The 16713-nt window shown below is 39.3% G+C and overlaps 1 protein-coding gene across 1 annotated transcript in view; it reads right to left on the bottom strand.

The window, feature by feature from the left end:
- The window catches only part of LOC147113851 (pro-neuregulin-2, membrane-bound isoform-like), a 253737-nt gene that overhangs the window by 90654 nt on the left and 146370 nt on the right, over positions 1-16713 (bottom strand). Inside the window, exons 4-5 of the mRNA XM_085995212.1 lie at positions 13117-13240; positions 519-589 (exon numbers count right to left, since the gene is read on the bottom strand). Coding sequence (XP_085851338.1) covers positions 519-589; positions 13117-13240 — 195 coding nt within the window. The remainder of the gene's footprint in view (positions 1-518; positions 590-13116; positions 13241-16713) is intronic.

Below are 16713 nucleotides of genomic sequence, written 5' to 3'. Positions count from 1 at the left end.
TAGCTTTCTAATTTAATTTTTTGTTCTACTCTGAAGACACACAGGTTTAATAGTTTTAGGAAGGCTTTTAGGGAGGCTTTTAGGGATTGCGATATAGGAAAGACAGGTAATAGCATTATCAACAGAAAGCAGTAGCAGAAAAGCATGCTATGATTCAGCAATAGCATGCTTCAGTTTAAGAAGAGAAGAAATGGACGTACTGTAGAAACTGGCCATTACGTAGTGTTGACAGCGATCACCTGTAAATTCATTTGGACACCTGACAAGAAAAACAAAAACCATAGCGAAAGAAACAAGATAGAAAGGATTTAACATTAGAACAGAGCATTCGAGGACACACATCCCAAAAACATTGGTGAGACCACTGGATTATTCAACAGCAGAAGGAAAGTTTTCAAAAGAAACTAGTTTTTTTTTAACCTAGTTGCCTTTATATATTGCTTCTGTAAAAATCCCCAACTCCAGTGGTGTCACCAAGGAAACCTAGAACTAGTGCAACACTTCCTTACATAACATACTTAGATCAGGTTTATATGTTCTCAAGGGCTCAGTCTCCAAACATCTTTGTCCGAAGAATCCAGGCTGGCATCTGGGGGAGGAAAAGGGGACAAATCACAAAACAAATGTAGGCAAATGCTAGGCTGAAGTTACAAAATAACTTCATTCCCCAGTGGAATAATTTGTGTTATAATGAGAATGCAAAGAAGTTGCTTGAAATAGCATGTTCCTGTCACCACCATTTGTTTGGTAGTTCCACTGAAGGCTGGAACAGTTTATTTTACTACAAAAAAATAAGAAAACTGATAACAAGTATTTTTATTTTTATTTAAATTCAATAAAATTAGATGACAAGCAATTTTGGATAAACACAAATAAATTTTTGGGTTGTGGTTCCAGTACTGTATGAAAACAACACTGACAAAATGGCACTATATACTTCTGAGGAGTTTAGTGAAAAAGTAAGAACAGGCAAAATTATGGAACCTGAAGTAATTCGAGGTGCAAGGACAGTCAACATGAAAGTGATATTGATATGTGAAGCTATTATAATTTAATGAATGAAATTACTGTATATCATCATGTACTAGAAATATAAATAGTGTCTGGTAATGTCGAATTTATATAAATATTTAAAATACAAATATAATTTGATGTGACACAACTCATGGTTTTATGCATGAAATTGTATTAACAAATTTCATAATATAATTTTGCAAAGTAATTAGGCATTGGCTACAAAATCTTAGTTGTATTGACAGCCATTTTATAATAACCAGCTACATGTAATTCTTTCAAAGGGAACTCAACCCCATTTAAAACATAATCATTTGAGATAGTTTCCTCACAAACACAGTAATCTTAATTACTTTTTACCGTATTGTGGAGAAATCAACTTAGGACATGGAACCTGGGGGTCAACAGGACTTCTCTAGCTTCCCATGTGTTCTGGGTAATAGTCCACAAGGGTTTCATGTAGTCTGTAATTTTGCTTTACAAATTTCCACACAATTTTGTCTTGTTATATATTTTTAAACCTTTAGTCTGCTGAAAATCCATTTGCAAATATAGTAGAGGTCCACATGTTGCAGGCAATATATCTTTCAGAATAAGTGAATGGGTAGAATATTGATCAAAATTACTAATGATTACTGAATTCTTCCAAGTTACACAATATTATTTGTTTGATTAGATTTTTCCCATTGACCTCATTTCTTTTAATTTGTTTTCTTTTGCCTAATTCCAAGTAATTTGCCAATTCCCTCCTTTCTTTTTTCTCTGACTAGATTCCATTTTATATAACCTATATGTTCTCCCAATCCTTTAGAAAAACTGAAACAAGTACTCCTTTGGTTAAAAGGAAACATTACAAACACATAGGGGCAGCTCAATCTAGTAGCACGATAAAATAAAATCATCAATTAAATTTGAAGAGGAGGAGAGAGTGGATGGTGCAGTCTGTCTTAGTAGCAAGATCCTGTGAAGATTTCCAACGAACCAACTGACACTTACTATCCTCTGAGAACTGGAGGCTGGCACCAAATCTAATAAACTGAATCATGCTATAAACAACTTTTACTCATTAGCTGTACTTTTACACCATTATAAGGATTTCAGATAGGACCTACAAGCCAAAGTACTTGTTCAAAAAAGGGGACAAGGTTAAACTTGGCAATTACAGTTGGTGGTGGGGAAGCTTTTAGAGGCAATAATCCGGGAGGAAATTAACAGCCACTTGGACAAGTTTGGACTAATAAAGGAGAGCCAGCACAGATTTGTTAAGGGCAAATAGTGTTTGACTAATTTGATTCAGTTTTTTGATGAGGCAACAGGGAGGGTAGATGAGGGCAGTGCAGTTGATCAAGAGGTGTTTGATAAAGTACCACATAATAGGCTTGTTAGCAAAATGGAAGCCCATGGGATAAAAGGGATAGTAGTAGCATGGATACAAAATTGGTTAAGGAATAGAAAACAGAGAATTGTGGCGAATGGCTGTTTTTTAGACTGGAGGGAGGTATACACTGGTGATCCCCAGGGTTCAGTGCCAGGACTACTGCTGTTTCTGATATACATTAATGACTTGGACTTGGGGGTACAGGGCACAATTTTGAAATTTGCAGATGACAGGAAACTTGGAAGTATAGTAAACAGTGAGGAAGATTGAAATAGACTTCAAGAGGACATAGACAGGCTGGTGGAATGGGCGGACACGTGGTAGATGAAAAGTGTGAGGTGATACATTTGATAGGAAGAATGAGGAGAGACAATATAAACTAAAGGGTACAATTTTAAAGGGGGTGCCAGAACAGAGAGGCCTGCGGGTGTTTTTGCACAAATCCTTGAAGGTAGCAGGACAGGTTAACAAAGCAGTTAATAAAACATACGGGATCCTGGATTTTATAAATAGAGGCATAGGGGAGCAATTCCCCTAGAGAGCCACTTGGGGTGCTAAGTCAAAAATGTTTGAAAAGTTAGTACCAGGCGCTAACCTTGCAAACATTTGAGAAATTTCCATTTTTTGCTCCAAGAGGGAAGTGGAGCTAAATCAAGCGCTCCACTTGCCTCTAAGAGCGCAAGAGGCGGGGAATTTTCCGATCCGGGCAATGGGCTCAGCAGCGCCACCTGTGGCCACGTGTGGCACTGCCACGTTACGGGGCTCTTCCCTCAATTAAAGGGAAGGGCTCCCCACTGCGAGCTCTGCATTTTTTTTGGCATCTGCTGGAACACCGGGGTGCGGGAGTGCCGCGCGATCAGCCCGGCACTGAAGCTGAGTGCTGGACTGACAGATCGCGGCGCTCAGCCCGCGTCCGGTGCTCAGAAAATATATATTTTTTTAAATCGCCAATTTTTTTTCATGTCGAGTGGCCAGCCTCACTGTTCGCGACCCCTGCAGCAGTCGGTTACATCACCTGGCGCTGCTGCGGGGCGCGAGGGAGAATTTTTCTCCCGAGGCACTACTGGGGCACTGAGCCCGGAGATAACGTCATGATCTCCGGGTGCAGAAGATCGGGGCGATACCCGGTAGCGCCGCCACTAACCTCCTGTGGAATTTCGCAGGAGGCATGGTTATCACCTCGGGAGCGAAAAGCCATTTGGGCCCCGTTAGCGCCTCCCACTGGAGGTGCAAACTAGGGGAATTTTGCCCCCATAGAGTACAAAAGCCAGGAGGTTATGCTAAACCTATATAAAACACTAGTTCCAGCTAAAGTATTGTGTCCAATTCTGGGCACCACACTTTAGAAAGAACATGAAGGCTTTGGAGAGGATACAGAAGAGATTTACCAGAATGGTTCCAGTGATGAGGGATTGCAGTTAAGTGGATAGACTAGAGAAGCTGGGGTTGTTCTCCTTAGAGCAGAGAAGGCTAAGAGGAGATTTGATAGAGGTGTTTAAAATCATGAAAGGTTTAGATAGAGTAAATAAAGAGAAACTGTTTCCAATGGCTGAAGGGTCGATAATGAGAGGACACAGATTTAAGTTGATTGGCAAAAGAACCAGAGGCGACCTGAGGAAAAACCTTTTCTCACACCAAGTGGTTAGGATTTGGAATGCACTGCCTGACAGGGTGGAAACAGATTCAATAGTAACTTTCAAAAGGGAATTGGATAAATACTTGAAGGATAAAAAATTGCAGGGATATGGGGAAAGAGCCAGAGAGTGGGACTAACTGGACTGCTCTTCGAAAAAGCCGGCACAGACTCGATGAGCCAAATGGCCTCCTTCTGTGTTGTACTATTCTTTTCTTCTGTGATTGCTAGATTTATCCTTTTATAAATAATTAAACATAACTGCAGTACTGTTGAGATATGTTGGCAAATATCTTCCACCTGAAAACCTTTTCTTGATAATGTAACAGTGCAACAAATAATGAGAAAAATAACCCCTCAATGTAAACCGAACTGTTAGACTGCTGTTTGACGACCACTTTTCTATACATGCAAAATAATTTTAAGTGTAATTAGATGTGAATGTGTCAGTGTAACTCAGGAGTCAGACTGGTGATCTAAAACAAGTTATGAGACTACCTCCAGTGGATACACTCACACAATATGGGCTCTGCACCAGGTGTAGTACAATTCCAGAAGAAGCTTCATTCCACACTGTGCAATTATGTCCTTTCAGTTTTATGATATTTTGCTTAGGCACACATTTTTTATTATGAAAAATCACCTTTGAGCATGAAATGGTAAAGGATAGATTTCTCCACAATACCCGAATACTGTACCATGATTGTACACTAAACTGCAGAAATTAAGTATTTTTTAAACGTCAAATTGTTTTTACATTTTAAGGAGTAAGGCAGAGTCAAAATTCTCAAAATCCTCCTTTTACTTTTGAAAGCTTTGAAAATAAAAGCTGCTAAACTCAATGAGTTATGATCGGTATAAAGTTAGTTAGATTTATTCATAATAATCAGCATAAAATGAGTCAGTACAGGTGCACAAACCGTGCAGTTCATTTGCTTGCCTTTCTTTTTCACCCACACATGCAGAAGAGCCAAGTTACTGAAAAACAGTGGAACTATGAAGTATATAGTCACAGTTAGAATTGCTGAAATAAGAACCATGTGGGCCAAATCATCATATATGCGGCTGAATCATGCACATACTGACGGGGTTAGAGGTTAAAGCAGTCAGTAGAGGCTGATTCTGCCTGCTTCTGACACCAACACAGTACGGCACATTACAAAAATGTTAAATGCAGGAAAGCTGCAGATGACCAAACGCGATAACCAGGGTAAAAAGAGCACTTAATCATCAGAAAAAATATGATGCTTGGTATGGAATGATAGTATGTGACTTGAAGCATGTGGAGCTATTGAACCAAGGAGTGTTGAAGATTATGGAAAGCCATCAAAGTAGAAGTACAATTTATGATAAATGCTCATTGCAAAGGTTGCTGAGGTGACTGGACACAGTTTAACATGTTATCTGCTGTTCTCTCCAAGCTTTGCATCAAAATGTTTATTTTCCACAATTAAAATGACCATGGATTGAATTATCAGGAACACCCTTTGAGATGAGATATTAATATGCTATTAATAATGCAGCTCTAATTTTTTTTGAAATGTCTTTGTACAGATGGTTGGAGCTGCAACACATTTATTAATCCATGCTGTCACCAAATGTGATATGTGCTTTTGTCTCTCTGATTTAACACATGACCAGTTCCAAATCTCAGCCATTTCATAGTGGAAGGTGTCAAGCAGAAGTGTGGCAATTCACCAGAGGAAAAATAGAGAAAATTAATGGTCTGGTCATGTCACCTTATTTTCACAAATCTGGCATTGGCTGGTTGAAGAGTTGTTAGATGATATACCCTGGGAACAGTTCTCTAGCCCTTCTTTCCAGATAATGAATGATATGTTCAAAGGAATCTGGGGTAAAATATTTACAACATGCCCGAAAAATAACTTTCTCAGATAGAATTTCTGTGGGGATTCTCACAATCTCCTGCCATAACTCCAACAGCCGTTTATGCCATTGTTCTGGAGTTTCCATTGAAGTTAAGGCGGGATATTGATAGATAATTGATAAATTGGCTCTGAAATAAAAACCTATAGAATAAACATCAAATGAATTCAGTAATGGGCCTGAGGAAACGAATTATTAGGGTATGCCCTGATTTTGTAAAAAAGTGAGGAATGGTGTGTCTCAGTTAAGTGACAAACTGCACTGTGCAGTGAGGTAATAAGCTATAACAGACCAAAAACAATCCCAGATTTGATTTCTAGCTTGTACTGAGTTTTTAAAAAGGCCCAGGGCTCTGGCTCCTTGTGTGATCCAAAGACCCTTGCTTAAAGTGTTGTAGATGTCAGATAGGCACAGGATTAGGTTTGGCTAGAGTGCCGCACAGTGAAATAGCTAGATGATCTCACTGTCCAAGCTTGCACATGGCAACTTTGGCAATGTACTGCCACTGCTGGTAGAACCATACCCCAGCAGAAATCTACATCTTCAAACGAGGAAGATTAAAAGGAGACAAATCAACAGAGAAGAAGTAAAAATACCCAGGAATGATGAGGGATTTAAGCGATGTGAGTTTGAGTTTCAGTATGCATCTTCTATCAAAACAAAAAATGTTTTTTGAGGAATTAGCTAGTTTCACCTGAAATCCCAGGCTCCAACAACTTGATAAGCCAACTTCTAATAGTGACAGGTGACTGAGTATAATGTCACAACCTGCCTGTTTATTAGTTTTTACTCTCTGACCAATGACTGGTGACATTATAGTAAAATCTTGTAATTCAGTGATCTGGTCCTATTTTCAACTATGGTATGATTTGAGGACGGGACAGGACCCAAAGCAATCTAGAGTGGTACAAACATTTGGTCATCAATCATTATATTGATGTAAATTTATCTCTGTGGAGCAGGTATGGTTCCATTGCTCATCTTTGCAAGACTTGGCTTAAATCTTATCTGAAGGCTTCATTCCTTTTGAGAGTAAATGTCTTGCTAGTTCAGCAATTCAGGTTGATTAATTGAACAGGCTGATTAATCAATCAAACTGGTTGTGAGACTGGCTAGCTAGAACAAATCTACGATGCCTCTTTACAAAGGCAAATAGGAAGGAACGTGAGGCATTTAATACCTCTGCTTTGCCCATGTTCGTGGTCAGCACATTTTAGTTTCATTTATCTTTTTGCCTGGAGCTGAACTAATTTCCCATTGAAATTAATTAATTACTAAAACTAAATGATTTGAAGACTCAAAGATTTATGGTGTGAAGTGTTGCACAACATGTGTCCAGTCTCTCTCAGCAGGGCAGGGATAAGAAAGCAAGATACAGAAAGATGGCATGCTTGGTTATGGTAGTCATGGTATTCATAGATTAGATTTGTTCTGTCATTATCCCCAGATCAGACCCAGACACCTATTCTTTGTAGCCCAGTACTCAGAGCAACAACCTTTGAAAAACATTGTGTGTTAGTTGCACAGCACAGAGAACACTTAAGGCCCATTAACTCTCAAGTTAGTATTCAGTGCTTTTAAATAAGGTACATAAACTCTGATTACACAATGACATTTTTCCTTTTAAAAATTGACAATTTACATTTTCAATGCCTGGGTCACACAGCACCTTTCAGATGGTTTATTCTCAGTTTTTAAAACTGAGGTGCTAAAAAAATGAGTTTCCAGCAATTAGGCAAAGTTGCCCATTTTCGTAACAATTCCAGGCTACAGCGCCAGTTTTTCTGTTCTGCCTTATTCATTTTAAATGTGGTGGCTTTCATTAAAGCAATTCGTAAGCAAGGTTCTATCTATAATAACTTCCTTCATTTTGTTTTCTTGCACACTCTTGCGCAGTAATAGGAATGCCTTTACATTACAGTGCAGCGTTTTCAGTATTTAGTCAATGTTTTTGTTATGCTTGACAAAACCTGTCTTTATATTGCAGACTCGATCTCGGTAGAGTGACCTAAGTACTCCCACATTTACATCCCAGTAGTACAGCCAGCATTCCCGTAAACTGGCTGCAAAGTAGGGTTTAGTACTTTCTTGCATGCATTGACTGGCTGTGACAGTTTGAGCGATGCCCTTGTGTGAAAGGCTGGCATCATGATGTCAGCGGTAAGTTATATCTTCATGCCATCACATGGAATCACTGTACATTTGATGATATTGTGATGTTGTTTGTGACCTCACTACCAGAACTGTGCTGCTGCCATCAGAGGAGCACATTTACTGGTCCCAGGAAGACCAGCAGCAGTTGGGAAGGCCCTGTAAAAAAATGGGTCATCTTGTCACCAGTCTTAAAAAGTCCGGCGCATTTATTTTTTAGTTGCTGTTGGCTATGCAAGACCCACATGTCAGCAGCTCGCAGCGCCGAAATAATGTAAAAACAGCTAGCATTTCCAGCAAATATATAATCACAAAATGCTGCGTCCTATACCAAATGTAATTTAACAGGTTGTTTGACTATGTGGCCAACAGAAGCAGATTTTTGTAGCTGAGAGGTACAGAACTCGAAAGCTGAGTGTTGGATTCCCAACCAGACAGGCCCGAGTGTAATCCTGCTCTTGGCAATCATTCAAGGCCAAATTTTATCAGCTCTCTACCGGATTATTAGATGGAGAGCCTTGGAGGGGTTAACACTTCACCTCTGGGATGAAAAAAAGCTGGTATTAGCAGTCCTCTCCCCACGGAAGCCATACCACCTTCTTTCACATATTTGCAGCATAAGCCTCTAGCTCAGGTGATCCTGCTTTACTGGATGAAGGAAAGGGATGCTGCAGGCAGTACGAGCACAGATACTAGGGAAGGGAGGGAAGAGAGGGAAATCTGGTAACACACACGTAAATTAAGAATACAGACGAGTTAAAAGGTGCTTATTGGAATGTTGTCTCCAGTCATTTAATCAAAGTATATATCGTTGTGGAACTTTGGGGTCATCCTTTAACCAGGCTATCATGAAGTTATCATAAAGTATAACAAGTTATTTTAGCTCTACAATTGTCAGATAAACCCGCATCTATTACCGTCTCTACATGTCCGTACTCATTTTGATAGCAACCCAGGTGTCTCAATAGCCAGAGGCTTTTTGCAGCTGTGGAGGCAGGCAATGCACCGCAGCATATTATAGATCGATTTCTGTGATGTCACTGGAGCCGATGTCAAAAAGGCTGCTGACCTGGAAATATCAACTGTAAAGTACTAATGCAAAAAGGGGCTGAGTAATAAGTAAAACAGTAGTGCACTGTCAGTTTACTTGTATTTTTCTAACAATTAACTACAAAACCAAAAACATTCTTTATAAACTATGCACTGAGAAGCTTATTTCTTAACCAATCCAATTGCAGCGACTGCTAGTAGTTAAATTTGAAATTCCTAACTGATCTAAATGAACAAGGTTATTGAAAGATGAATACTATCATTTAGTGTTGAATCTGGACAGTAACATGAAACTGTGAAAATGGAGGGTTTGTTCCAAAGATATGAAACATTCCATTCAGTCATTTCTGCAGAAACAGAAGAAAAGGGGATAAAGTGCTTGGTATCAAGTACAATTAATCCGTATGAGCCACTCCATTAGTTTTTAGGTTATACCCCTTGCTGAGTGTTTTTACTAATTGCTGCATCTTTATACACATATTGTTCTATTTCAAATATATTTGATCACATTTGAGGAGAATGTTGTTTCAAGTACTGTGGATGTAAGAGTTAGTATTAGTTTTCATGAGTATTTTGTAATGGAAGGTCATTAATAGCTCTATGGAGGTGGGTAGCTAGTTCTCATTAACGTGACAGCTCTAATGCTGAAGGCTGAGAGAGCACAGGATTTTGAGGTTAATCAGTCATTAAACTGCAGGTAATGGAAATAACATTTCTGGTGTTATTTAAAGTTTCAAATGTGGAAAAATGAGTTGGAATGAGTTATTAATAAATGTGCACAAGTCCCTTAAAAGCATAATTTCTAACAAGACAGTTCTGGAAGTCGCATACTTGTGTTTTCTTTCATGGCTGTCACATAATGAGTCATACAGAAAAGAAGAAAATAGCATTGGAGCAATTGTTAAAATACTTGCAATTTTGTAAACTATTTTGAGCGTGATTCCACTGTCTCACTTCTGTGAACAGTTCATCTTTTATTGAGTGAAAGTGGGTGCAAAGCATGTTTTTCATTGTAATATGAGGTGGTGCCTTCCTGTGCAACCTTCCACTTGAAGAAATGAATGTGTGCAAGAGAGACAGAGAGAAAAATAGGGCAAGGCACTTCATTAGAGAGCCTCCATGCTACACTGCCTCCGGGAAAGTGGTGAGTCCAATACTGACAGACTGAAGGCAGTTCTATTTATAAGCAGCAAAGGTTCTAGAGAGATCATTAGTTAGGAGGGTCGCGAACTGACCACGTTAAAAAATTACATTTATTTTCTAGGTTATATCACTGGGAGAAAATGAGGGACCCCATTGAAATAGGGATTGAACTTAAAAGGCTTCTTGTCACTTTTTCTCTCATTGTGTATGCATCTATTAAAAGGGATCAGCAATTTGATTTTCAAATATGGCATCACAAATGGGCAGCTATAATTAACATCACAGCTGACATCATCAGGAACAGATCTATAGATATAAATTATAATAAACATGTCACATGTGCTATGGATTATATAAAGCCATTGTTTGGTGACTGTGGACCAGGCAAAAAGTTTCCATACTATGCAGAGGGAATAGGGATTTATACCGCTGTGTGTTTAAAAAAAAACTGAAAACAAGAGAATTGTACAAGCATAAATTCAATACAAGTAGGAAAAAGTCTAAAAGAAGCTGAATATTAGATATCCATCCAACACTTCACCAATAATGAGACTCTCATTTGTCAATGGGTGGAATTAATGATAAGGCAAAGTAATAATTTTAATTGAAAACAGAAGTTACTCATATCTTCTCATTAAAATGCATTGGTTCACCACCGCTTCCAGGAATAGGGGAGGCTGCACCTGGTGCTTGGGATAGGGATCCCCTATCGGTACACGGCCCACCAGGTGGTCTGCATGTTACCTGCCTTTTTCCTTCATAAAAATCTTGGGCTACTGGAGCCTTATCCATTTTGCCTGATTTTTCAAGCTTCCTTCCTTTCCCTCTCTGCTATTTTGCTGTAATCATCTGGGGCTCGGATACATCTCTTATTTCTCAAATGTTTCTCATTAATGCCTCCTTTTGTCACACCAGTATCATTTCTGTTATTTAATCATCTCCTGTTCTCCACTTAATCACATACTCATTTTCCCTGGTGCGGTTTTTCCTTTTATAAGCTGTTGAACTGTAACATCTCCCTTTTCTGGTCATTGACCTGAAACATTAAGCCTATTTACCTCTCTCCACAGATGCTGCCTGATCTGTTAAGTGTCTCCAGCAATTTCCAGCATCTGAAGTAATTTGCTTTTTTCATTGCAATTTTAAAATTTTCATATTTAACTTGTCTTATACTTAATAAATATTTCATGTTATTCTGATTGATTGATTCCAGCCCGCACCTCCGCACCCCGCCCCTGCCCCCTCCTTAATTGTTTTCCTCATCACTCCTGATTCATGCTAGGATACAGTTCCAGAGTGGTACCTAGTGGCCATCTGTTATACATGAGCCTGGAAAGTGCCTGAACACAGGCTATCTAACGGTGAGGAACATCTTAGCCAAGCACAATGCTGTCTTCTCCCAACATCCAAACACTCTCACTTACAAAAGCAAGCACAAATTTCTAAACAGAAATGTATGTATTGTGAACAGGAGAGTGAATCCTGACCAATTCTTTCCCAATTGCCATCTTTATAAAGCATTGAAATTAATGATGTCTTGATTGTTTGAAACATCTCTTTTCCACAAGTTTGACATGATGAGAAGATATTTACAAAATAGATTTGATTAAAACATTCAAAAATTATCCCAACAAATCAAATATGATCAGCTTGGCTGCAACAATTCTGTGAAAGATTTTGCTACCCAGTTATTGGTACAAAAAGTGGTTACAATAAGCCCAAATGCAGTTAATTCATTTGTACTCTGAAACTTTACAGCCATAGGATTAGAGAGATATGATCTATCATCCTTGTGTAAATGCCAGAACCACACAGTAGCAATGATTTGGATTGGTAAAATGCACTGCGGGGAATTTAGCTTAGAACAGAAAATACTAAATTGATGTAAGGTAAAGTCTGTTGGTGAGGAACTGTTATGGTACCCAAATGAATTAACCTATTTGAGAAATTGTTCCCTATGTTCACAAACAATACAGAAGCTGTTACCTGAAATCACTTCACCATGTCAGATAAGAAATGCTTCCAGTTGGTTTGCACAGAATGATTTGTTAAAACTGCCTCTGAACAACTTTATATTTCAAAGTAACCATAAATAAGGAACAGCTTGTCTTTTTTTCTTGTAAAGGGGTAAATAATTATGTAGCAAGAATGTACCTATTGAACATGGCAGCTTAGGGCTTCAAATCCCTACAGGCATCAACTGCATTATCTGATTTGTTGGACTCCTGCCGTCTTCCTAGTGAATAAACTGTAAGGAGTGAGTTATTGCTCGTTTCAATTTATATTCCGATTCGTGAACATTTCTTCCAACATTTAGCCAAAATCAGAAATCACAAATGCCACATTGCACACTGTTAAGATCCATATACCCTCTGCATAATACATAAGTAAGTGTTTTATTTAGGCAATACATGTATGCAGATGTTAAGCGACGAGTACTGAAGGTGATTTTCTGTAACATTTTTAAAGGAGGTTTAGGTTTTATTACAATAAGCAACGCCTAGCCATGGGTAGTCTTCAGATATTTATTTCATTTAGTTGACACTATGAAAGAATCCCATTTCAATACAGTTCTGTATTTCAGCCTGCCAAAATACATTTTGCATTGTTACTAGATATAGCAGTGCAATACAATGACAACTTCATAACCTTTTTTGCAATGTTATTTTTCTGGGCCATCTGTGCAGCAGTATTGTGGTTGTACAGTCCAATTACTATAATTAGTCTCTCGTTCACTATCAAGCCTTCAGTACTCAAAAGGCAAAACATTTTCAGTGTTATCAAATGAAACATGTTTAATATCAAAGGAAATACTGAATCAACCCCTTCTAAAATAGTATAGAAAAATGCACTCACTTACTTGCAAGAAAGTTTATTAATACCATCAATATAATAACACACACCACCATTGACACAGTAGGATTTCTCAGTATCATTGCACCTTCTAGCATGGCCGGATTCAGGTGAGAATGTAGTAGTAGCAGCTGCAAAAGAAAACATGGGACAAATTTAGAACGTCCTGCACATCAAAAAAAGCAGAAGTTACAGTTCATAGAACTTTAGAATATTATAGCAGAAGACGACCATTCAGCCCATTCTGTCTCATGCTGGTTCCCTGAAAGAGCTATCGACTTATTTCCATTTCGTTGCCCTTTCCCCAAACCTTCATAAGTTTTTCTTTTTCAAATATTTATCAATTTTCCTTTCAAAAGCAACTATGGCATCTGCTTACACCACTGTATCAGGTAGGCATTCCATGTCCTAATAATCCTTTGTGTAAAAGAAATTCTCCTAACCTCTCCTTTTGGTGATGATCTTAAATGTATGCCCTCCAGTTACTGACTCACCAACCAATGGCAAACGTTTTATTTTATTAAAACTTCTCATGATTTTGAAAACCTCTGTCAGTTTTTCTTTTAAACTTTTTTTGTTCTATTGACAAGAGCCCCAATTTTTTTAGTCCCTCCTCACAACTAAAGCCTCTCATCCCTGGTATTTCTACACTCTCATTATGGCCCTGATAAAGGTCAGAAATGGGGATGTTTGCTGATGACTGCACAGTGTTCAGTGCCATTCACAACTCCTCAGATAATGAAGCAGTCAATGCCCACATGCAACAAGACCTGGATGTCCTTCAGGCTTGGGCTGATAAGTGGCAGGTAACATTCGCGCCACAGAAGTGCCAGGCAATGACTATCTCCAACAAGAGAGAATCTAACCACCGCCCCTTGACATTCAACAGCATTACCATCGCAAAACCCCCCACCATCAACATCCTGGGGGTCACCATTGACCAGAAACTTAACTGGACCAGCCACATAAATACTGTGGCAACAAGAGCTGGTCAGAGGCTAGGTATTCTGCGGCGAGTGTCTCACCTCCTGACTCCCTAAAGCCTTTCCACCATCTACAAGGCACAAGTAAGGAGTGTGATGGAATACTCTCCAATTGCCTGGATAAGTGCAGCTCCAACAACACTCAAGAAGCTCAACACCATCCAAGACAAAGCAGCCCGCTTGTTTGGCACCCCACCCACCACCTTAAACATTCACTCCCTCCACCATGGCGTATCGTGGCTGCAGTGTGTACCATCTACAAGATGCACTGCAGCAACTCGCCAAGGCTTCTTCGGCAGCACCTCCCAAACCCGCGACCTCTTCCACCTAGAAGGACAAGGGCAGCAGGCGCATGGGAACACCACCACCTTCAATTCCCCTCCAAGTCACACACCATCCTGACTTAGAAATATATCGCTAATCCTTCATCGTCGCTGGGTCAAAATCCTGGAACTCCCTACCTAACAGCACTGTGGGAGTACCTTCACCACACGGACTGCAGCGCTCACCACCACCTTCTCAAGGGCAATTAGGGATAGGCAATAAATGCTGGCCTTGCCAGCGATGTCCACATCCCATAAAACAAATTTTGAAAAAAGCAACAAACTGGACACAATATTGTAACTACAACCTAACCAATGATTTGTATAGCTTGAGCATTACATTTTTACTATTGCTCTCTATACCTTTATTTATAAAACCTAGGATATCAGGTGCTTTTTATGCAGTCCTATCAACTTGTCCTTCCACGTTTAAAGATTGGTGTATCTAAACTTTTTTCTGCTCCTCCAGTCTTTCAAAAGTTTTCCCATTTAGTGGTTATGTCCTCTTCTTACACTTCCTCCCAAAATTTATTACCTCATGTTTCTTTGCTTTACATTGCATCTGATAGCTAGCTGCTCAATCAACTAACAGTTTTTTGGCTAATCCCTATTTTGCCACCTAAAGTGTGGGCTTCCCCATGGCTCCGAACCTCGCCAGGGTCAGCGAGGCGGGCCGTCGGTCTGCGGGGGTCGGAGGGGCCGAAAAGTGCGCTGTGCAGGTGAGTGATGAGTGCAAGTGTGGAGAGGTAAGTGTGTGAGGTGAGTGTAGAGTATTTTAATAAGATTACTTAACTTTGCTTCTTCCTCCAGGCTTCATCCCTTTAGGCTGTGGAGCTGCCTCATCTCACCGGCAGAGAAAGCAGAATGGCCGCTGCATTCTTAAATGCAGCAGCCTTCTGCTTTCTGCTCAGGAAGGCTTTCTAATTGAGTCTTCAGTAAAGGACTCAAATTAGAAGACAGATTGTCAGTGTTTGACAGCGTCACAGAGCTGTCAAACGATGACCATTCATCTGTCAAACAATCTTGACAGATGAAACGTCACTCGCTGACATCACCAGTAACTGGCTTTCCTTTAATTGGCCTGCTAAGTCCGCTGGGCAGGCTTAACAAGGCCAATCAAGGGAAAATAACGTGGGTTGGCTGGATGACGATGGAGGAGGGACTAAAACCCGACAAGCAGCAGTCCCGCCTCCATCACATCCCCACTGAAAAAATCACCCCCTTAGAGTTCTTTTCATAGTTAATCACATTCCCTATTTTTGCATCATTTGCAAAGTTTGATATTGAGTCCTCATAGCCAAGTCCAGATCATCTTATATATTGAGAAAGCAATGGTCCCTATGTCATTACACTGACCCCGGGGGCATGCCACTACTTCATGTTTTATGTCCATAACAAACTTCCTACAGTGGTATCACCTCTTTTTAATGCCATCTGCGCTCATTTTATTAACAAGCCTCCTATGAGGCATCTTATCAAACGCCTTTTGAAAATACATATACGCAGCATTTACTGCATTTCCTTTATCAATACATTCCATTATTTCCTCAAAGAATTCTGTTAAATTTGTCAGACATAACTTGCCTTTTACAACTCTGTGTTGGCCATCCTTAATTACGGATGTCTTTCCAAATTTCAATATATTGTAATATTTGTAGATTTATACTTTAAATTACAATCATTTGTATTAGAAGTGGGATAATTTGTCATTTCAGTCACAAGTCTTAGTGACAGTGAGAAGATCTCATTTTATTTCCAAGTTGGCTAATTATTTTATTGAGTTGTAATATTGTAAATAAAAGGACAAAACTTTGTTCCCTTATGGTTATCAGTACATTCATCATATTCTATTTGTAAAGCCTGCGAGCTATTGCTGACCTGCTCCCTGGTAAGAATGCTAGTGTAGGGACAGCAATCCCTCAAATTGTCACCGTGTCCACTGGTTATCCAAGGATTACACAATTACAGGAGTAACCAACAAATACAATAATAATTATTTAGCAAAGTATCAGTTATTGATCACTTGCTTCTAAACTGTGTTCAAGAATGTGTAGGAGCTGTTTAAACAAGCAGATCTGCCTCAAGAATACAAATTACATTTTTCTGGGGTAGATTTTCAACTTGCAGCCCTCTGTACATCTGGCATTGTGGATCGGCCACCCATTATAGCAATGGCCCTATTTTCTTTTCCATCAGTAGAAATGAAAAAAGGACAGTTTCTATAACGGGCGCCCGATCTGTAATGCCAGTTTTATGCTCTGGTGGCAAGTTGCAAATATCTCAGAAAATAAAATTAAA

This window comes from Somniosus microcephalus, chromosome 8, assembly GCF_052327205.1.
Source record: "Somniosus microcephalus isolate GS21.2 chromosome 8, FLI_Smic_1.0, whole genome shotgun sequence".
In the NCBI taxonomy this organism is placed as follows: domain Eukaryota; kingdom Metazoa; phylum Chordata; class Chondrichthyes; order Squaliformes; family Somniosidae; genus Somniosus; species Somniosus microcephalus.
The sequence above is the reverse complement of the archived record's forward strand: the minus strand, read 5'-3'. Positions and strand labels throughout refer to the sequence as shown.